The sequence below is a fragment of a genome, unplaced genomic scaffold (assembly GCF_019419815.1).
Source record: "Pyrus x bretschneideri cultivar Hongxiangsu unplaced genomic scaffold, Pyrus_bretschneideri_v1 Contig69, whole genome shotgun sequence".
NCBI classification, from domain to species: Eukaryota; Viridiplantae; Streptophyta; class Magnoliopsida; order Rosales; family Rosaceae; genus Pyrus; species Pyrus x bretschneideri.
Genome location: NW_025999808.1, coordinates 1,199,512 through 1,221,209, shown reverse-complemented (window position 1 = coordinate 1,221,209; position 21,698 = coordinate 1,199,512). Strand labels below are relative to the sequence as shown.

The 21,698-nt window shown below is 38.3% G+C and overlaps 2 protein-coding genes across 3 annotated transcripts; both read left to right on the top strand.

The window, feature by feature from the left end:
• The first annotated feature begins 15,219 nt into the window (after positions 1-15,219).
• Positions 15,220-19,365, top strand: LOC103965720 (nucleolar GTP-binding protein 1). Of its 2 annotated transcripts, none has more exons than XM_009378786.3 (3): positions 15,220-15,362; positions 16,502-18,547; positions 19,075-19,365. In XM_009378786.3, the coding sequence occupies exon 2, from the start codon at positions 16,516-16,518 to the stop codon at positions 18,535-18,537; it is 2,022 nt and encodes a 673-aa protein (XP_009377061.2). In that variant the 5' UTR covers positions 15,220-15,362; positions 16,502-16,515; the 3' UTR covers positions 18,538-18,547; positions 19,075-19,365. The 2 variants fall into 2 exon arrangements, with proteins under 2 accessions (XP_009377061.2, XP_009377062.2); XM_009378787.3 differs by having other exon boundaries at positions 15,241-15,362; positions 16,499-18,547.
• Positions 19,366-20,221: 856 nt separating this feature from the next.
• Positions 20,222-21,698, top strand: LOC103967442 (glycine cleavage system H protein 3, mitochondrial). The gene is made up of 4 exons (XM_009380700.3): positions 20,222-20,409; positions 20,774-20,862; positions 21,074-21,244; positions 21,432-21,698. Exons 1-4 carry the CDS (start codon positions 20,301-20,303, stop codon positions 21,558-21,560), a joined length of 498 nt encoding a protein of 165 aa, XP_009378975.1. The 5' UTR covers positions 20,222-20,300; the 3' UTR covers positions 21,561-21,698.

Here is a 21,698-nt window from a genome sequence, read left to right as displayed (position 1 = left end):
TAAAACCAAACTCTTTTATTGTTTAAAAAAAAAAAAAAAAAAAAAAACTAAGCTCTTTGTTTTTTTTTTTTTTGGCTATAATTAGCCTTATGTTTTAACATATGAAATCATACACTCCTTTTTTAGCTAGTTGATATAAAACAAATTGACACACCCCGACCGAGATCAGGGCGTGCTGGCCATCACACGGAGATGACGTAACCATGTGCACGTGCGGAAGCTAATAAAATATTAATAAAGAGTACGAATATTTAAAAACTAGCATACAAAGTACTAAGAATAAGTGCTAGCGTGTGAGTCACAAATTCAGAGCAGGTCTACAGCAGTCCAAAAGAAAAGATACGACAATAGTACACCCGAAGGTGACCCTACTATGGTGGGTGTCTGTCAGAAATGCCGGAAAAGCCCTTTAGGAAACCACCAGAACTGCTACTCAACTAGAACCTGGAAGGGCGCAAAACAAAAGCGTGAGTGGGCAAAAACAAATCTTTCGAAAACCATTTATAAAAATACTTTCTAACCCCTCGCCGTAAAACCTGTATACTTCCCAGAAAAATAGATATACGTATAGTATATATGCCAAACATGCTCAAATATATGCCATGTGCTCAATAATATGCCATGCCGAAATCTCATAATGATATGCAAGTGCACAGGTATAAACATATCAATATCATGTAATCTGGCAGACGGAGTCACCTAACGTGACCTGTACGGCTGCATCTAGAGCTCAAATCTCTATCTCGAATAATGAACCTGCCCACGAGTCGGAACCATCTAAAGTGGTCTATACGACAGGCCTGGGTGTAAAACATATATATATATACGCTCTAGTGCTACGATCACGTGAAGGCTGTGCGAATAATCGCGGGTCACCTACGAGTCGGAACCACCTAAAGTGGTCTGTACAACAGGACTGTGCACCTAACTTGGATCCAAGCTGAGCGTGTGGTGCGGGAGGTGAACATCACGTGAAGGACTATGCCCTACTCTGGGCGGGAGCACTAACACCGGGGGTGCAGGTTATGAGCTCTCTAAGCATCTCAAACCACTACTGAATATAAACCTGTATACCACTTACCTGACACTTACCTGTGCGTCCACAGCACCAAATATGCATATGTAAATGTATACCACCACTAATGTATGCAATGATGCATAAACGGTAATAATATGGTGCATGGCATAAAACACTTAACCCTTTTTAAACAATTTCTGGGAAAATAAAAGTATATAGGTATATACGGAAAACAAAAGCCCACTCACTGGTATGTGGAAGGGTCGTAGCCCCCCTGCCTCGAGTGACCACGCTCGTCCTCGGGGTACGTATCACCTATATGCGAAATAACTATAAAAACATCAATTTAAAAGCACATAACCAACTTCTCGTAATAACTTCTCATACATTGCTCAAATTGGACAATTGAATATACCAACGTGCTCTACACAAACTCAGGATCACAACCATATTTTTAGAAAAAATTTCCTCCGCCGCACGCGCCCCCACGCGCCGGCCACGCGCAGGCACGTGCCTGGCACGCTGACGGCGTCAACTGACGCCGTTAGGAATATTCCGTCAGTTTTGACAGATTCCGTTAACGGCGTCAGGAATATTCCGTCAGACTTGACGGAATATTCCGTCACCTTCTCCGGCGAACCTCCGGCGCCGGAAAACTGGAAAAACTTCCAACCGTGTTTTCTCACTCGTTTTTCAACCATTTTTCGTGATTTTTGTACCAAATTGAAGCCTAAAACTAGTAGAACAACAATATACTACTTTTAAAGGCTAAAAACCACTCGATCATACCTGTCTCCAAACTCCAAAAACCGGCCAACTTCGAACCAGGCTAGTCCGACGTCCAAATTCGTCCAACGAAGTACTCCTAAGCTCCTTGGGACCCCACTAAGACAACTATGAGCTTCAAAATCCCAAAAACGAGCTAGATTAATGTTTGCATGAACAGTGCTCAAAACGGACATCGTCGAATTGACGTGAAAACGACGGATTTCTTACCTGAAAATGGTACGAGTGTGCTCCCACGAACTTCACGATCACAACTGTGCTCCTAGTTTCCTCGATCTGCTAGTGTTTAGGGTGTTTGTGGGTTTGTCCGTACGTACACAGTGAAAGGGGAAGGGAAATGGGAACACGGGAGAGACAGGGAGGAAGGCAGAGAGAGAGAGGGAGTGTGAGAGGGTGTGTGTGTGGCCCAACACCTGCCAACACCACCCAAACCACCAAACAATAATACGAAAACAAGCTAGGGGTAAAAGGGTCATTTCACATGCACGTTTTCGATATTTCCGGGACGGGATGTCACGCAAATGCTCATACAATCTAGAGCAGGATCTTATTTTAAACAACGACCTTAAATTTTTGTTCGAATCTAATGTGTTAAATCTTTTTTAATCAAAGCTCGTAAACAAGTTTTGATTTATAATATAATCATTTCAATACTAGGTTTTCATACAAAATTTAAAGCTCCACCCTTCTTGTTAGATTAAAATTTTCCATGCCAATACCAAAAAAAAAAAAAAAAAAATTAATTTTTTCCCCCATTAGTGATATTGCAATCTTTCGTATGGCTTAAAGGCCCTTCGTAATCTAGTTTTCTAGCTCCACCACTAGTACTATTGACATGCCCAACCCTGATATTCTCCAAACACCAAGGTAGGCACATGCTGGCCAATACCCGAAGATGACAAAGCAATATTAGGATGCATGAGAACTAAGAACAATAAACATAAATAAAACTTGTAAAATTGATTATAATGAATATGCATTTGTGGAATGTGTTCAGAGCATATAACTAAACCGAGACACTAAAAAGGAATAATATAAAATTGAATGAACAAGGAGATGGATCCTACACCTAAAGGACTCGAAGATGCCGATGCGGGAGTGCCTTGACACTGGGATTGTATGCCTCAAATCTAAGTCCGAAGTGGGGTGCAAAACAAAACATGAGTGGACCAAATTTATATATAAGTAATATTGAAACAGTTATTCATCAATGTAATAACCCCCAAAGTTTAGGAAAGCTCAATAGTATAATATGTAACAGGTTTCCGAAAACCCTAGCATGTCATAAAACCCTTGCGTAAAACATATATCGTATATAATATGCTAGTAGTGTTATCATAATCGACCAAAGCCGCTATATCACCCGACCACAACTAAATATAAATATCTTCTGGTCGAAGCCATATATAAGTATCTTTCGGCCGAAGCCAAACATAAATATCTTCCAGCTGAAGCTATATATAAGTATCTTCCGGCCGAAGTCATCTACAAACGCCCGACCGAAGCCAAATATAAATATCTTCCAGCCGAAGCCACTAACCTACGCCTAGCGAAGCCATATATATCATTCGCCCGTAGGCAGTATCGTTTAATAACCACTAAGTAAGCACATAAAAACATTAATATAATATTTCTAATATATATATATATATATATATATATATATATATATATATATCTGTAAAATCGGAGCTCAGTAACTAAAATGCCATATCGCAAAACCACATTCATAAGTAGGTATATAGTCATCAATCATATATACCACAAAAAATGTAAAGTCAATAAAGCATGATAATATAACCTAAAGTGTAAATCTAATTTACTCATAAACGTTTCATAAAACATAGCCATTAAATCATACTTTTCATGTATACATTTCTAATAGTAAAATATGCATTTTAGAAGGGGTCCACTCACCGATATTTTTCCGTCAAAGAGCCATGCAAACAAGAGAGGACGGAAACGCCATACACAAAAGCACCTAAGCACATAAAGGTACCAATTAACAAAACTATATCATAAAGATTGAATTTCGGGAAACGAACGCCATAAACAGATTCAGGACGTTGAAAAACATAAAGGGGGGACCTAGGGTACGCACCGATTTGGGCCGCAGGACAGTTGGTCGGAAAAGTCGCTAGTGCCACCATCACAATACCTCCGGTGGAGGCATGTGTGCTCCACGTAACGGCCAAGACAGGCTCATACACGGACCCCGCGCGCTAACCAAGGTTCTAAGATGGGCCGGTTCAGCTGGGTTGGCCCGAGGGTAATTGGATCACAAGGTTGGGCCTAGGGTAATTGGGTTTGGGCCTAGGTTCTAGGCTGGGTTTCACATTTGGGTTGGGCTTTGGGTTAGAGCCTGTAGCCTGGCCCAAGGGTTTGGGCTCAAATTGGGGTACGGTTTTGGGCTATCGGGTCAAGTTGACCCGATTTCAGGCGGGTTTTGACAGAGAAGAAAGTCGAAGCTTCCCAAGATTCGTTCAACCCCAAAACTTAACCAAAACACGTCATGCAATATACCAAAATGAAGCCCAAGGAATAAGGAAGAGATTCATACCAGTGAGAGGTCGAGAGGTGGACAAAGTTGGCCGAAAAACAGATTGCAAGGCACGGCAATCTCGCCGGAAACTGGGGAAGGTATTCCCGAGGTGTTCTTCATCCAAAAACCACAAAACTACTCAAAAATGTCTCAAACTCACTTCTAAACATGATCAAAGGGGTTTTAGGAGCTTACCATGGTCAGAGATACCACGAACTACGTCAAAGCTTGTCAGAGTTCGATTTGAACAATTCAAGTGACACGGTTCCGTGAGGGGGAAGGAAAATGAGGTATCTTGAGAGAGGGCTGAGGGGACCAAAAAGGAAATGGGCCAAGTGGCACACAATTTAAGACCCAAAAAGCACCAATTCAAAATATCTAGCCTAATCCCAATGAAATTACCAAAATGCCCTTTCATTCCGTAAATTTCGAAACGGGTCATCACAACTATCTCTTCTTTTCTTTTCTTTTTTTTTTTATCAAACACCACTGGTCCTATCTATATCTTCAACTTGTAGTCAATGGTCAAATCTGCATGCATATTTAACTTCATTTCAATCAAATTTTGATTTGAAAGTGCTTTTAAAATGATTAAAAGTGATTTTGGTGAAAATGTTTTTTCAAGCGAATTTTGTAAAAAGTACTTGAAGTGCTTCCTACAAAAAGGACATAATCAATGCTTCGTGCAAAAAGCATTTTAATTGCTTTTGGAATTCAAAAATATTTTCTATGAAAAGCTTTCAGTCATTTTAAAATGACTTCCCAACAAGTCAAAATTCAACTTTCTTGTAATTTTAGACATATTCCTTCACTTATTTTGGTTTTAGTTGTCTCTAAAACATAAGGGTATATATGTACTAGTATTTCTTAAGGTGGATCAATATACATCATCAATGATCACTGTTAATGCTCAAGTCAATAAAAAATTTAGAATGACCCTATGTCTTATAGTAGAACATAAACTTAACTAGTTACTCAACACACATGATATCACACATCCATGAAATTGATTTAAAAATGATAGCCAATTAATAACAATTAACCAGTTCATTGAATATGGCATTAAATTAAAATGATTCGAAGACTTCAAAACTTGAAGAAAGAATTTTCAAGACAATGTCAAATACCAACTATTATTATATTACCATTAACCACTTCAATTGTGGTTTCTCTTTGTAAAACTCATTTTCAAAGAAAGTAAGGGTTTAAAAGCTTAGCTAGCAAAACCTATATCAATTTTGCCACGAAAAATGTTTTGAAAAAAAGTACGATAATATTAAGCTTGATATAGAATGCGTACAAGATAGTAGGATAAGGTGCACATTTAAGGGGCTTCGATAAAAATCTTGCCGGAGATTTTAATCCGGTCAAAGAGAAAAACGTCTCGCACCAGTAAAATTACATAGTTAACTATCCTCTATTAGGAGGTCCAAAATTACATCCAGAAGTTCCCCAAACCAAATTCGTTTGTGATCGAAGGCAATACCCCATTGCGCCAATCTGTGAGTATAACCTTGTTTGCCTCTCTAGGAGCATATCTTACTCTGACCTGTGGAGTAGACCTTAAGAAAATTCTTGCCTCATTAACTACATTGCCCCACAATGAAGTATCATCCTCTGCCTGCAAGTTTAAAGCAGCATCACCCTCTAATTCCAACTGCTCCTTTTGCATATCTTTCACCATCGTGATTGACCGCAAGCGCTGCCTCCAATTCTGCCAACCATGGTCAAGCTGAACTGAAGTATTCACTGGATCTGGGAGTGACAGAGTACTCAACATCGACGGTGGTCTTGGGGAAGAGGAGGAAGAAGGCGGTGAGCTTTGAGTAGAGCATCTTACCGCGCAACTTGTTGGGCTTGGCGTCAGTAACGACGGAGCTTGTCGGCGAGGTCTTGGTTGAGGATGACCTTGGTGATTGCCATTCTGATGCTTCCGGTGCCGATGACAAAGACATTGGTATGGCGTTTGTAGTGGAGGGAGCGGCGGAGCTGGAGGAGTTGTGTGCATTGTTGAGTTATTGAGTTGTGAATTTATGGTGATATGCTTTGCTTGTTGCAGAGGGGGTAGTCACGTGAGAGAATTTTTTTTTTTATTTTTTTAATTTTTTGTAAGTTAACTCCCTTAACTTGCTGTTTGATACTTGTGGGGCCACTCCTTATGACTTGGAGCTGTAAGATAAAAATAGATGGATGAGAATATTAAAATCATTACAACTCTATTTATTTGCTACAGTTTACTGACTAAACAACTTTAGTTCTTGACAAAAAAAAAAAAAAAAAACCACCTTAGTTGTAATTCATTTTTTGCAAAGATGATCTCTACATAGTGATTTATAATATAAATAATTTCGAATATAAGCACAAAATTATGTGAGTCAGGCACGAAGAATTTTGAGTAGGAATTCCTACTCATCCTTAAGTAGTCAAACATTGTTCACTCCATAAAACTCGATCAAGTCTCGCTTAACTAACGAACGGTTATAGCAGTTCCACTGCTCTTCACTCCATAATTTATTTTCTATAAATACCTAACCATGTTCTTCCAACCTTACACTACATTTCAATATTTTCAACCAATCTTTTATTATTATCTGAAATTAAAAATAAAGTTATCTTTTAATATTTAAATAATAATAATATTTTAATACGAATTGCCTGAGCAATTCAGTTTAGGTGTGGAGATCCACTAAAGACGGTTACTATTCACTTGGGGGAATTGAATTGCCTATTATGCAGGGTTTTTTAGGGGTGGAATTGCTCTTAAAGTTTGGTAACAATTCGTCAAAACTGTTACATAAGTGCCGGTGACTGATAAACTGATAAAACCAATCCCTTAGCAACAATGAGACTTACTTGTGTTGTAACGACCCGTCCCTAAATATACTTTTGATAAAAAGGACAAATACAATATTTTGTTGTTATTAATTTATATTTTTTTTATTTGTTTCTTTTTTCTGGACGATAACTCCAATAGGGAGTCCACAATCTCCTTTTCTCAAATCTACCGTAGTCTGAAAAGGGGAAAAAGCCCGAGCTTTTTCTCTCTTCAAATTTCAGAAGCAAGAAATAAGTTTTGTCTTTGGGTCTTCAATTCCATACTTATCTAGAGTCAAATTGGAGTAGCCACCAAGTAATTCATGAGGTAAGTTTGTTTTTATTTCCTTATGACTGTACAATTGAGCTTGTGATTTCCATGCCTCTTTCTCTCTTACCACCACGTAAGAATTTAAAATCAGGAGGTGTGTTATTTTCATTTGCTAGGATTTTCATCTCAATATAGTTGCCATGTGGTCGTCAGGTGAATCCTCCTCTTACTGCTAGCAAGCAGGAGGTGTTCAATTTTTGTGGCTTGGTGGCTTGTGTCACCTGAGTGTTAGTTCCAGGAGAACTTGTGGAGTCTATGGAAGCAGGAGGTCGAGGTCTAAGAAGTAGATGATGAAGAGTCTAGAGTTAGGCATCATGATTGTTAGGATAAGTAAGATTTTTTTTTAACAAGTTAAAAAGAAACAAAAACCTGTATAAATAGGGAGTTAGCAGTTCTCTTGAGAATCAACAGTAACAGAAATGCCAGACAAAAAGCTTTATAGTTTCAAAAGGCTAGTGAAGGAGAAAGGGTGCTAAGAGTTGAAGTAATTTTCTTTTGGTTATACTTCTCATTCCTTTTATTTGTTTCATCTTTCTATTTTAGTGGGCTTTGAAGAGGTTGGTTAATCAATAGTCAATCTCTTTCAGCCAAAAACCCCATAATTTTATATTATAAAATGTTCACTTTCCCCTTTGATTTCAAAATATATTTATGTTTTGTTACTGTTTAAAACAAAAAGCTTTCATAAACTCAAAAGGAAAGAGTCTGTTATGTTGAGGTTTTAGTTATGCATTGGTAGGAAGGAAGGGATTTCAAGGTGAAATTTTGACGCATGAAACTTTTGAACTAGTCATCTATTTCAATAAACAAATTTTGGTGTTGGAAACAAGTTCTAATTGTAATGATATATTTAGATATTATTGGTGGGTTCATACATATATCCAATATTAATTTTGCATAACAAATTTTCACCATACAAAAAATTTTAGTTTTAAAACTATTTTACTAGAAGACTGAAGTATGTTTTGTTTGGGTTATTATTATACATACTTATTAAAGTATGTATTCTACAAAGTCTATCTATAATATGAGTTATATTTTAAATTGTGTGCTTAAATAGTGATAGTTTATACTTTGAATAGGAACTCACGAGTTGGACCAAGATACTTGATTTGACACATCCCAACCCGGAATATCCATTAGGACCCCAAATCGAGGCATGCTGGCCGACACCAGGAAGGTGACGAAGCCATAAAGTGTGATAATGTATAAAATGTGAATAAATTAAAATCTAAAAGTGCCTAAGTACACGAGTGCGCGGTGAGCGGGTCTGAACCGATTTCACACGTGATACAGAGCATAGGTATAGTATAGTAAGGTAAGATAATGATTATACCATCAAAAGAATCCATCTGTACTGGGAAGTGCCACAAATCCTCGTCAATACGGAAACTCGGCTGCTAGTAACTGGAGGGGTGCATAAATAGAAAGTGTGAGTGAGTGATCGAAACCAGGATTTTCAAAATCATTTCCATTATCAAAGGTAGTAACCCCTCGTTGTAAAACTCGAATAGTTTCTAGAAAATCATACTACGTATAAGTATGAAATCAAATGTATAACAATAGTAAATCCAAAAGTATACCACAACATAGCATCTCATTAGCAACATAAATAATCATGTGTTTGATAATCCATACTAGCACGCAAGTCGGAAGTCACCTATGGTGACATGTACGATTGCACCCATATCTCATCAATCAATGCTAGCACATAAGTCGGAGTCACCTATAGTGACCTATACTACTTATTCATCTCTCATCAATCAATGCTAGCCAATAGCTCAATAACATGCTAGCCAATAGCTCAATAACATGCTAGCCAATAGCTCATCAATATGCTAGCCAATAGCTCAGTAACGTGCTAGCCAATAGCTCATCAATAAGTATACCTACAGACGAGTCGGAACACCTAAAGTTGTATGTACGACAAGCTGGGTGTAAATAAGTACGCTCAAGTGCTACGATCACATGAAGGCTGTGCGACGAATCGCAGGTCATCTACGAGTCAGAACCACCTAATGTGGTATGTACGACAGGCTGTCACTTACCTTGGATTCAAGGTGAGCGTGTGGTGCGAGAGGTGAACGATCACGTGAAGGCTAGGCCCTGGCCACGGGCGGGAGCACTAACATCGGGGTGCAGGTTTATGAGCTCTAATATATCTTAACACAATCATACTCACTACTATCACTATCATCAACATGTACTCACCTGAAGCTTACTTGGACGTTCGTAGCATCATTTGGTACTTCAAAGCATTCGCAATAATTAGGTTCAGGTACTATACATATGAATATGCCATGATGTAAATCTAAAATTCAACCATATTATAATATTTCCAGATATATAAGCATATATACAAATGGCATGAAATGCATAACTGTAACACCCCACTCCTAAACTATTTACTTTCGAGAGTAATCATCAGTGATAAGTCCAAATAGACACTAATTAAATTAACTATCACTACTTACCTTTCCTTACTTCAATTTCTTGATTCTTTACATCTTAATTTATGACCAACATTTAACTACCAAAACCTAACGTTAAATCTCACATTTTTCACCAATCTCCCTCACACTACTCAATTCCTCAAACAAGGCTATTGTCTCAATTATTTAGTCTCGTTTATTATATGGCTGCATCTAACGTCTCGTTAGACTGCCTACGTACCCTAAACAAGGATCAAGCCATTCGTAGCTCACATTAATTATTTGCATGTGACATGCATAAATCAATTATATACATATGATAAGAAGGAAAAGATCCACTCCCCTGGAGTCCACGCTAAGATTCACTAGCATGCACATCAAAAAGTCCCGAACGATTGGCGCCTGTGACCAAGGCCAATTAGGCGGGGAAAAGCTTCAATTTTGTTAAAACCTGTTGGAAACCCTATACTTGGGTGTTTTCAATTCGACCTCCAAACTTACTCTGACGCCTCCACCATTGCCTGGGCTTTGTTCCTGGGTTCTAAGGGAGTGTTTTGGTAGTGGTAATTGAAGGAGGTGGTTTCACAATTGGTAGATCACGAGCAAGGATTCTTATGGCACCCACGGTGCGGATTTCCTAGTTTCAAGGCCAGATTCTCTCCAATTTGGGGTCAAGTAGGTAGAGGGAAGAATTCTAGGATGATTCCAAGTGATGAGGGGTTCTAATTTGCCGGAGAACCACCGGAAAATGCATATGAATTAATGGTGCTGCCGAGTCAACCCGAAATGAAAAACCAGGTAAAGGGATCCGGAGTATCCTTCTCCCTCCTTTCCCCTCCTATTTCCCTCTTCTGGTTGGTCACTCACCTTCCACTCTCATCTCCCCATTCGGCCACTTTTTGCACGTTCTTCTTGCTCTCTTCCTCTCTTCTCCTTCTTTGCCATTGGGCAGCCACTCCCCCTTTTCTTTTTTTCTTTTCTTCTTCTTCCCTCTTAAAAACTTTAAAAAAAAAAAAATAATAATAAAAAGATTATAAAAATATAAATAGTAACTAAAACAAAGTACTTCTCAGGTTTACAGTTCCGTAAAACTTTAACCGTAACTCCAAATTCATTTCTGCTTAAGCCTACGTGTCCATATCGTCGAGTACTACAGGAATACTCAAAAAGAATATCTCGTATGTCTCACTATACGTTGATCAACGAAAGTCAATACCCTCGCCTCAAGGGCATTTTCGTAAATTCATTCTTTTAAAATTTATAAAATAATAAAATTTAGAACGGGTTGTCACATGATTAGTTTGGCAGTTATGTGGACTTACGTTGTAGCTTTGGAACCAGATAGAGGATGCTTGGGAAACCTTATAATTATTTATTCATTTATTATCTGATTGATACATATTGATTGATATTTAACTATTTGGTTGGATTCATAAACTCATTGCCTATACAATTACTTGGATGGATTGATATACATGTTTTTCATTCATTTGTTAAACAATGAACTGATTACCTTGAGTTGAGATTCTTGTGAAGGAGATAGGTAAATGGGCAATGAGGAAGGCTTTTGTGTAGTTGAGCCTAATTCTTGGTAGGTACCATGTTTTAGGCTAGCCCCAAAGTGCACAATAATTTAAGGGTAATATGGAACTGTCGAAAGGGAATTAGGCAAGAGCACTAACAAAAGGGAAATATGGTGTTTGAGTTCAGGTTAATAGGTTTGAAGTGAGAAACTTTGTGCATTCATACATATCATTTTTCTAATGTGTTTTAACTATAAAATAAAATAATATATTCATGGTTATATATATATATATATATATATTTGCATTCATACATATCATATATATAGAGGTATAATGTCCCTACTGAGCTTTATGCTCACCTAATTAAATTTGTGCAGGTTCAGAACCAGAGAAGTAAATCTTGTGCTAGAGATGTTACTGTATGATATGTGTAAATAGAAATAAAATAAAGAGCTTGGTGGTGTTTGCTCTTTTGTTTGAATAAGGAACAAGAAGCTTTATGTAAATTTGTTTAAAGTGTGCTTTGTAAAACTTGAGAATTACCTCTTGGTGAATGAATGTGAATTATGTTTGAATAGGTTTATATCTTCTAATTTGTATTTATTTTTCTTTCTTCATTTTTTAACTATGGATTAATCTGTTCTTAAAGATTTTATTCCATATTAAATTGTGAATCATGCTTTAATTAGAGTTTTAAGTTAATTTTCCGATTGGGGTGTGACATGTAGGAACTTTTCTTTTAATTTATTCACGTAGCACTCGTCGCTATGAACGTGTGGGCACAAGCGGAATCGAATTCGGAGTTATGATAAACGTTTCAAGGAATTTTGAAGTTGAGGGGCAAAGTAGTTAGTTTATTATTCTAGATATTAGGGTTGGATAATTGTTTTATTTTAATAATTTTTTGGTGGGTTTTTGTGGCCCGTGGGGCCAACACCCCACTTATCCTCTTTCCCCGTCTCATTTTTCCTCCCTAACTCTTGGAGACTCTCGAATCCTCTCCCTGTCATTTTTTTCTCTCATCTTCACTCTCTTTCTCAGTTCTTTCTGTCAGTCTCTCATTATCTTTGAGCATGGACGTACACAAACACCACCGCCAGTCACTCACAACGATGCCCATTATGGCGAGCCATATCACACCACCTCGTCCTTCACCTCGCCATCTTCCCTCACAAACTCACTATCTCGTCCTTTTCCCTCTCTGTTCACTGATGCATAGCGCCACTGCCACTCAATCTTGCGAACTCCAGACAGATTTCCAGTTCTTCGATCAAGAAGCAACGAAGGTGGAAAACTCCCCTAGTTTTTCGGTGGCTTTCGAGCCATTTTCCAACCAACTCCGGCCACGACTGAGGAAACTAAGGGTATATTCCGACTCCTTGCTTGTTGGGCTTCATTTTGATATATTGGATGACTAGGTTTAGTGAAGATTTAGGATTGATCGGAGTCGAAAATTATTCTGGCCTTCCCTTTCGCCAGTGACTAGGACCGGGTTGACCCGACTTGTAACCCAAACATGATCCAAAACCAACAACCAGGCCCAACCTAATAACCAAGCCTAATCCAATAACCCAGCCCAACACAGCAACCCAAAACCTAGATTCGACCCAACCAAGACCTAATTCCTAGTTTCCATGGTTGGTGCGTAGGTGCACGTCATGGCCGACGCATAGAGCACACACTCCTCCGTCGGAGGTATTATGCTTCGCCGCTGTCCACGGCAACTGTGGCGACTTTTTTGGGGACCCATCTCGATGTGTGGCAGCGTGTGGTAACCCGGGCTGCTGCCCCGTGGCAGCGCGTGGAGGAACCCAAGGTCCCTCTTTAGGTTTTTCGACGTGCCAAATCCGAATCCGCTGTCTATTTTCCTAAAATCTATCGTTTTAGTGGAGTTTTATTAAATGGTCTCTATTTGTGTTTAGGTGCGTCGGTGGGAAGTGACCTTATCCTCCCTAATTCGAGTGGCTCACCGACAACGGAATATCTATGAGTGGACCCCTTCTTAAATTGTATGTTTTTATAAAATATTAGGCTTGCATTCACGAAAAGCTTGATTTCATGATTTTATGTTTTCTGCATTATTTATGATTTATCAAATTATGTTTTACAAAACGTTATGAATTATTGGATTTGCGCGTATGATATATTATGGATTTACGAGTATGATTTATTATGGTTTAAGAATTGATGCTTTGAGTTTTTGAGCTCTGGTGATTTGACATGAGATTTTGAATTACGTTTTCTGTGCTTATCTGGTGGGTTATCATACAACACATACACACAACACGAGTATGTATACGTCTATGGCCATATGACACAATTGATGATAGTTATGACATATTCCCAGCTTCACTGGTGAAACCAGTGTCGGACAGCTTCATTAGCCACGGCCAATGTCGGTGTGTTATGTTATATGTATATATTTCTTCACTGGCGTAACCCAGAGTCGTACAGCTTCACCTTCGGGTGATAGACCTATTATATTTCTTCATTGGTGTAACCCGATATCGTACAACTTCATCTTCGGGTGATGGACCTATTATATTTCTTCACTGGCGTATACAATTTCACCTTTGGGTAATGGACCCACTGTATTTCTTCACTAGCGTAACCCAGTGTCGTATAGCTTCACCTTCGGGTGATGGTTATGCCTTCAGGCGACTGTGATACCCCTAGTTGAGTACATCATTGATGTGATTTACGGATTAACCTTTGAGTGACTATATTACCATTACTGAGCACTGGTTTACACGTACATATTTTACGAATGTTTTTCATGGCATGTTAGAGATTTTAGAAAAACCTATTACGTAGTATTATATATGTTTTCAAAACAGGATATGTTCAGAAAGAAATCGGTTTTTATTATTATTATAAACTTTGGTCCACTCACCCTTTGTTATGCGCCCCCTTCAGGATTTAGAATCAAGGCATACAATTCCGGTGTCAGGGCATTTCCGGATAGATATCTTTGAGTCTTCTCAGTGGAGGACCCATTCCTTTGTTCGTACCTTCTTATAGTAATTCTTTCACATTATTTTTGATTAGTTGTATGCTCTGAACACGTTTTCGTATTGACATATTTATTTCTAATTACATATTTTATTTGTATGCATGTTTAAAATGGCTTCGTCACCCTTGGGTGTTGTCTAGCACGTGCCCATCCTGGTGTGTAGAGGATATTGGGATCGAGGCATGTCATGTGTCACTGAATCGATACTGTATTATGATGACATAGGCAAAGTGAGACACATGTTGAGTTGGTTAAGTATCAAATTTTGAGTTTCATGAGGTTAAATGAGATGTAAGGATGTACTATCTCGGATATTTCGTTATAACTAATTACTTAAACAACAACAAAAAAATCGGTTATAATTATATACAGAAAAAGAAAATATTAAATAAATTAATTAAATATTAAAAATAACAAAACCACCAGACCATGAATTCCCATCCATTCGACTCTATTGCAAGTCTGCAACCCTAGCTGTGATACTAACATATCTTTGATTTAAAAAATAAAAAATAAAAAATAAGTCTCTCTCTACTCTACTTCCACGTTGTTTGTTCTTTCCCAATAAAAAAACAATGTTCATACACAAAACATATAGCCATATACTAGTACGCACATTAGAAAAAGAAAAATTTAATCGACATTTTTCCTTTTTGAGAGTGGCCTCTTCGCCCTAGAACCCTAGAAAAACCAACACAAAAAATCACATCAAATGGGCCTGTTGGGCCTGTTTAGTTGGGTTTGCGGTAGAAAAGCCTAACCCTTTCCTTATATAGTTTTCTTTGTTGTGTGTAAAACTCCAGTTGCTAGAGGCGCCGCCGCCGCTTCTCTCAAACCCTCAAACTCTGAAACCTTCGAACTCTGAAACCTTCGTCGTCCCCTCTCTCACTCTGTCGTAAAGTAAGTCCTCGCGGATCTCCGTCACCGCATTTCGCATACTCTTCTTCTTCTAATTGGGGTTTTGTATTTCTTTTAATTTATTTGCAGCTTGTTTTCTTTACTTGTTCAGATTTTTTCATATTTTTAAAGTTAAAATTACACCATTTCTTATCAGAAAGTTGCTTGAGCAATATCTGTAATTTATTACTGACAAAAATCACAATATTATTTGGTTAATCTCTTTTCTCAAGCGGCTCAACGAGTCATTAGTGTGATTAATCCAAGCTTGCATCTTATTACGCATGTATCAGGATTTTTGATGTTGTTTTGTTGCAGACCATGTATTCATTTGTATGTTACTATTTGTTAAATTCTCCTTGGAAAAAAAATGAAGCATAATGTTTTTAGCTAAATTTTCTCAAGTTGTGTGAGTCTTTTGTTATTCTTGGATTAGTAACAAGTAACAACTGCCTTTGAATGGTTTCATACTTGTTCATGCTGAGAGATTTTTGAATTTTAAGCTTGGTTATGTGCGGTTTAGTGAGGAATTTCGCTCTCATAATGACGGCCATGAACTTATGATTTTAGTGATGAAATTAGTCATTTAGGTTCATTATCTATTTAGTTGTTTCTGTCTATAAAATTTATGTTAATGGTTGTTGATACGTATTGATGCATCTCCGGGTTATATGCATTTTCTTGTGGCTGTTGTTAAGGTGTTGGTGGGGTTCTTATTAATTTTTGTGTTGACAAGTACTTAAATGACAGTTATGAACTTATGATTTTAGTGATGAAATTAGTCATTTAGGTTCATTATGTATATAGTTGTTTCTGTCTATAAAATTTGTGTTAATGGTTGCTGATACGTATTGATACATCTCCGGGTTATATGCATCTTTCCAGTGGCTTTTGTTAAGGTGTTGGTATGTTTCTTGTTAATTTTTGTGTTGAGAAGTACTCTTGTGTGTTCTTTAGGTATAACAGACTAGTGTGAATATAAACTAGACGTTTTAAATCAGAGGATGTGCTGTGAGAATCAGGTTTTAATTATTATTGCATTGGTTAGGAACTTAGGAATTAGGATACTCATATTTTTTACTTTCAGTGTATGGTAAACCTAACCTGGGTATTAACTTGTTTTTTTATATTTTTTTAAGCAGATCAGTAAGTAAACATGGTTCAATATAACTTCAAGAAGATGACTGTTGTACCAAATGGGAAGGACTTCATTGACATTATCCTGTCTCGCACTCAGAGGCAGACCCCAACTGTAGTCCACAAGGGTTATGCCATTTCCCGCCTTCGTCAGTTCTATATGCGCAAAGTCAAATATACCCAACAGAATTTTCATGAAAAGCTCTCCACAATAGTTGATGAGTTTCCTAGGCTGGATGACATCCACCCTTTTTATGGCGACCTCCTTCATGTTCTCTACAACAAAGACCACTACAAGCTTGCACTTGGCCAAATCAATACTGCGAGAAATCTTATTGGAAAGATTTCTAAGGATTATGTGAAGTTGTTGAAGTATGGTGATTCACTTTACCGATGCAAATGTCTCAAGGTCGCTGCTCTTGGCCGCATGTGCACGGTTATAAAGAGGATCGGTCCTAGTTTAGCTTACCTGGAACAAATTAGGCAGCACATGGCAAGGCTACCTTCAATTGACCCTAATACCAGGACAGTATTGATTTGTGGGTATCCGAATGTTGGAAAGAGCTCGTTCATTAACAAGATCACAAGGGCTGATGTGGATGTCCAGCCCTATGCTTTTACCACCAAGTCACTCTTTGTGGGGCATACAGATTATAAATACCTGAGGTACCAGGTAATTGATACACCAGGGATCTTGGACCGACCATTTGAAGACCGTAACATTATTGAGATGTGCAGCATCACAGCTTTGGCCCACTTGAGAGCTGCGGTTTTGTTCTTCTTGGACATCTCAGGGTCTTGTGGGTACAGCATTGCCCAACAAGCAGCTCTTTTTCATAGCATCAAGTCTCTGTTTATGAACAAACCATTGATTATAGTCTGCAACAAGACTGATTTGCAGCCATTGGATGGTATATCCGAGGAAGACAAGAAGTTGGTCGCAGAGATGAAATCTGAAGCTATGAAGACAGTGATTGGTCAGGGAGGTGAGGCTACAAATGATGATGGGGTACTCTTGACCATGAGTACTTTGACTGAGGAGGGGGTAATTGCCGTAAAGAATGCAGCTTGTGAGAGGTTGTTGAATCAGAGAGTTGAGCTGAAGATGAAATCCAAAAAGATAAATGATTGCTTAAATCGTTTTCATGTTGCCATGCCAAAGCCTCGTGACAACAAGGAAAGGCCCCCATGCATACCTCAGGCAGTTATAGAAGCTAAGATTAAGCAAGCAGCGGAGAAGGAAAAGAGACAGACAGAAAGGGATTTGGAGAATGAGAATGGTGGTGCAGGTGTATACTCTGCCAGCTTGAAGAAGCATTATATCTTAGCTAATGATGAATGGAAAGAGGATGTCATGCCAGAAATTCTTGATGGGCACAATGTGTCTGACTTTGTTGATCCTGATATTTTACATAGGCTTGAGGAGTTGGAACGAGAAGAAGGACTCCGTCAGGAAGAGGACGGTGATGATTTTGAGATGGATGGATTGGAATTGACTCCAGAAGAGAAAAAGACATTGGCTGCGATCAGGAAAAAGAAAAGCTTGCTCATTCAAGAACATAGAATCAAGAAAAGCACAGCAGAGAGTCGACCCATTGTACCAAGGAAATTTGACAAGGATAGGGAATTCACAACAAAGAGAATGGGGAGGCAGCTATCAAAATTAGGAATTGATCCTAGTAGGGCAATTGAACGGGCCCGAAGCAGATCTGTCTCTAGGGGGCGGAAGAGAGAGAGATCAGTTGACAGGGGTGATAATGATGGTGGTGATGCTATGGATGTGGATACACCCAACAAGAAGCAGCGTATGTTATCTAGATCCCATTCAAGGTCTAGGTCAAGGCCTCCGACTGAAGTTGCCCCTGGAGAGGGCTTCAAGGACTCTAATCAGAAGGCTAAGGCACTACAGAAGGCCAGGAAATCTAATAAGAATAGAAACAAGGATGCTCGTCGTGGAGAGGCAGATAGGGTCATTCCCACTCTAAAACCAAAGCACTTGTTCTCTGGAAAGCGCTCAATAGGAAAAACCCAAAGGCGTTGAAATATTTGAGGTACCTCATACACATTGCATCACTTTCAGTTCAGCTTGTCTTTCTTTTGACCACTTATTGGGAAAAATTTAGTGGTGTGCTATCCACACACCCCATTTTACTTCTCACACACCCCTTGATAATTTATGTTCGTTGATGTTCTTCAATTCATCTGATCCGACGGCCAAAAATTAAAATGATGTGTGAGAAGTAAAATGGGGTGTGGATATCACACCCCAAAATTTATTATAATGATTTCTTTATTATGAGCCTTGGCTTTAGGCAGGTGTATGTTTTCTGCATATTACATGTTTTTCGGACCAGTTGCATTCCTTTTTTTTGTCTATTACATACTTGAAGCACCCATGTATTTGATGCGGATGTACGAGAATACTTTCGTGTAACTAGCAGATAGAAGTTTTCAGTCCAGTGGAGTTTAGATTTTCACTTAATAATATTTGAGGTATTAAGACCGAAGAAATAGATTTGTCAGGTGCCCAACTTTTTGATGTTTCCGGTAGTAATCAATAGACCTTTTCTTCTTGCAGGATGGTTGGTTTGTGCCTTTGCAGCATGCACCGGGAAGTGTACTTGCTGATGAGAAAGCACTTAGTTCTTTAAACTTGTGGTTCGTCTCGGCAGGGGATTGCGGCATGAAAGATCATGTAACCAGACTTTATAGTTTCCGTATTTAATATTTGTGTTTTTGGTTTTGAATTTACACAGAATTGTTTGTTTCTGTTCCCTTTCGCTTTCGTAATTTGTAGTTTGACGTACTGTGAGACGTTGAAACTGCTGTTTCTTTTGCTTGCGGAATGAAAAAGGTTCACTTTTTGGCATGTTTAAGTGAATTGCACCAACCAAATGAGTTATTTAATCGATTATCCTTTTGGATTTGATTTTTCGAATTTCAAAATTCACTCTGGTCCGGCCTCAGGATTTGAATTTGGATGAAGGGATCAGTGTATTCTTGCAGGAAAAGAAAACTTTGGTTGGTTAGGAATATTCCTCATTGCAGGCTTCTCCTCTAACTTGAAAAAAAAATACCCCCTTTCCCATTTTATTTCATAGCACAAAACGTTTATGTGATGGTGCACTTGTGATTTGAAAGTTATTCGTAAGGCATTCACAAGGGGGGTCCTTGCATTCGGGTCACTTATGAACTCATTTGGGTAAACCCGAATGCATAATTTCTCTCGTGTGTTTTGGGAAATTAAACCAAATTAAACCAAGCTAGTCAAGAATTTCCCGTAAAATGGGCTTAGTTTAATTTGCATTTATGTGACTAGCTTGGTTCAGGTACGAAATTGCGTTTGTGCTTGTAAGAAGTTTGTGAGGATAAAAGTGCTGATTTTCACCACTATTTGTGATTATTGGAGGTCTATTGAACCTTTGTGTGCTTGTAAAAGTTTGTGTTACTCTCCATATTGCAACGTACGTTTTTACCAGGATGTGATATTCTTACTCTCACATCACCTTAAATTTCATTTTTCACAGTGACGATGAGTAAAAGTTAAAAGTTAAAGACAAGTTGAGCTTGAGTTGAGATTCATAAAATAATAACTAAAAAAAATAAAAAAATAAAAATAAACTGGGGCTTCGTATTTCAGACTTGGGATGAAGCTTTTGTTGCCAACCATTCATCCAAGATAACGACATATCCCAACCGAAGTGTGTCCTTCCCTCCTTGGTCCTTTCTTTGATATTAGCCTTTGGAAGTTTGAGATAACCAGACACCCAAAGAGATAGCGTTCGGCAGACAGAGAGAAGAAATATGGCACTGAGATTGTGGGCTTCTTCTACAGCCAATGCACTCAGAATCTCCACTGCCTCCAAATCCCACCTCTCTCCTGCATTTTCTCTCTCCAGATGCTTTTCTACTGGTACGTACACTACACACTCCTCTCTCAACTTCATATTATATGGTTTAATAAGTCAATTTCTTTACATCTGTTTGATGCTACTAATATCGAAGGATGCTGCCAATTCATGCATGATTTTGTTCAACTAGAATTTATGAGTGCTATGCAGATTTGGTTTTAGCGAAGTTGGCTAGAGCAGTGTGCTCCATCATCTGCAGTAATTTGCACTCAAGTTTGAATCCCCCACCTCGTAGTTTAAATTAATTTAGTGTAAATGTCATCGTTTGTCAAAGAAGATGGTGAATTTTAGGAGTGCTATGTATTTGGGGTATTTTAAAGTTTGTTGTTTTTGGGTAATTAAGTTGAAAAGGTTTGGATATTGCAGTTTTGGATGGATTGAAGTATGCATCTTCACATGAGTGGGTGAAACATGAAGGCTCAGTGGCAACAATTGGTATCACTGATCATGCTCAGGTTAATATTAATATGCATATCTCCATTTCTTTATCTTCGATGTCTCTTGCAACTGGATTGAAGAACTATTTGTTTTTCTGAATTGTGTTGTGTAATTATTTCGTTTCCATAATGTTACATCGACGTAATAAAATATAAAATAATCATCTCAAAAGTTGCACGTAAGTGTATAGACCATGGAATGGGTGATGTAGGTGAAGCTTTGTTTCAGGACCATCTTGGAGAAGTAGTGTTTGTTGAGCTGCCAGAATCTGGTCGTTCAGTCTCTCAAGGAGGCAGTTTTGGAGCTGTTGAAAGTGTCAAAGCAACCAGTGATGTAAATTCCCCGATCTCCGGCGAAGTCGTCGAGGTTAACTCAAAGCTTACTGAATCACCTGGTTTGGTAATTCATCTTCCTTTTTGCCTATACTTATTATTTTTCCTTAAGCAATGGTTAGCCTTCTTTCAATATTCTTCAAATATTCATTATATATACTCCGCATGCACGTTTTGATAAAGTACTGTACTTTTGTTGAAACAGTTTGACATGTTATGTTGCTAAACCGTTAATCGATTTTGGGTTTATTTAGATCAATTCGAGCCCCTATGAAGATGGATGGATGATCAAGATCAAGCCCAGCAGTCCATCAGAGCTAGAATCCTTGTTGGGACCTAAAGAATACACGAAATTTTGCGAGGAAGAAGATGCAGCCCATTAGATATAGGCATGCAGTGAAGACCCTACAATCTTGAACTAACTGATGTTCAGCTGTTTAAGGTTCAATTAATGTTTGATTAAGTTGTTATTATTATCAAAGTACTGCAACATCTAAATCAAATGTGCTTTATTTATTTCC

What these genes read in the sequence shown, in the direction of transcription:
- LOC103967442 (XM_009380700.3), top strand. Translation starts at nt 20,301, where the DNA reads ATGGCACTGAGATTGTGGGCTTCTTCTACAGCCAATGCACTCAGAATC. An exon ending in CTCCAGATGCTTTTCTACTG is followed by an intron (nt 20,410 to 20,773) that starts GTACGTACACTA and finishes TGGATATTGCAG; the next exon opens with TTTTGGATGGATTGAAGTAT. An exon ending in GTATCACTGATCATGCTCAG is followed by an intron (nt 20,863 to 21,073) that starts GTTAATATTAAT and finishes GCTTTGTTTCAG; the next exon opens with GACCATCTTGGAGAAGTAGT.
- LOC103965720 (XM_009378786.3), top strand. Translation starts at nt 16,516, where the DNA reads ATGGTTCAATATAACTTCAAGAAGATGACTGTTGTACCAAATGGGAAG.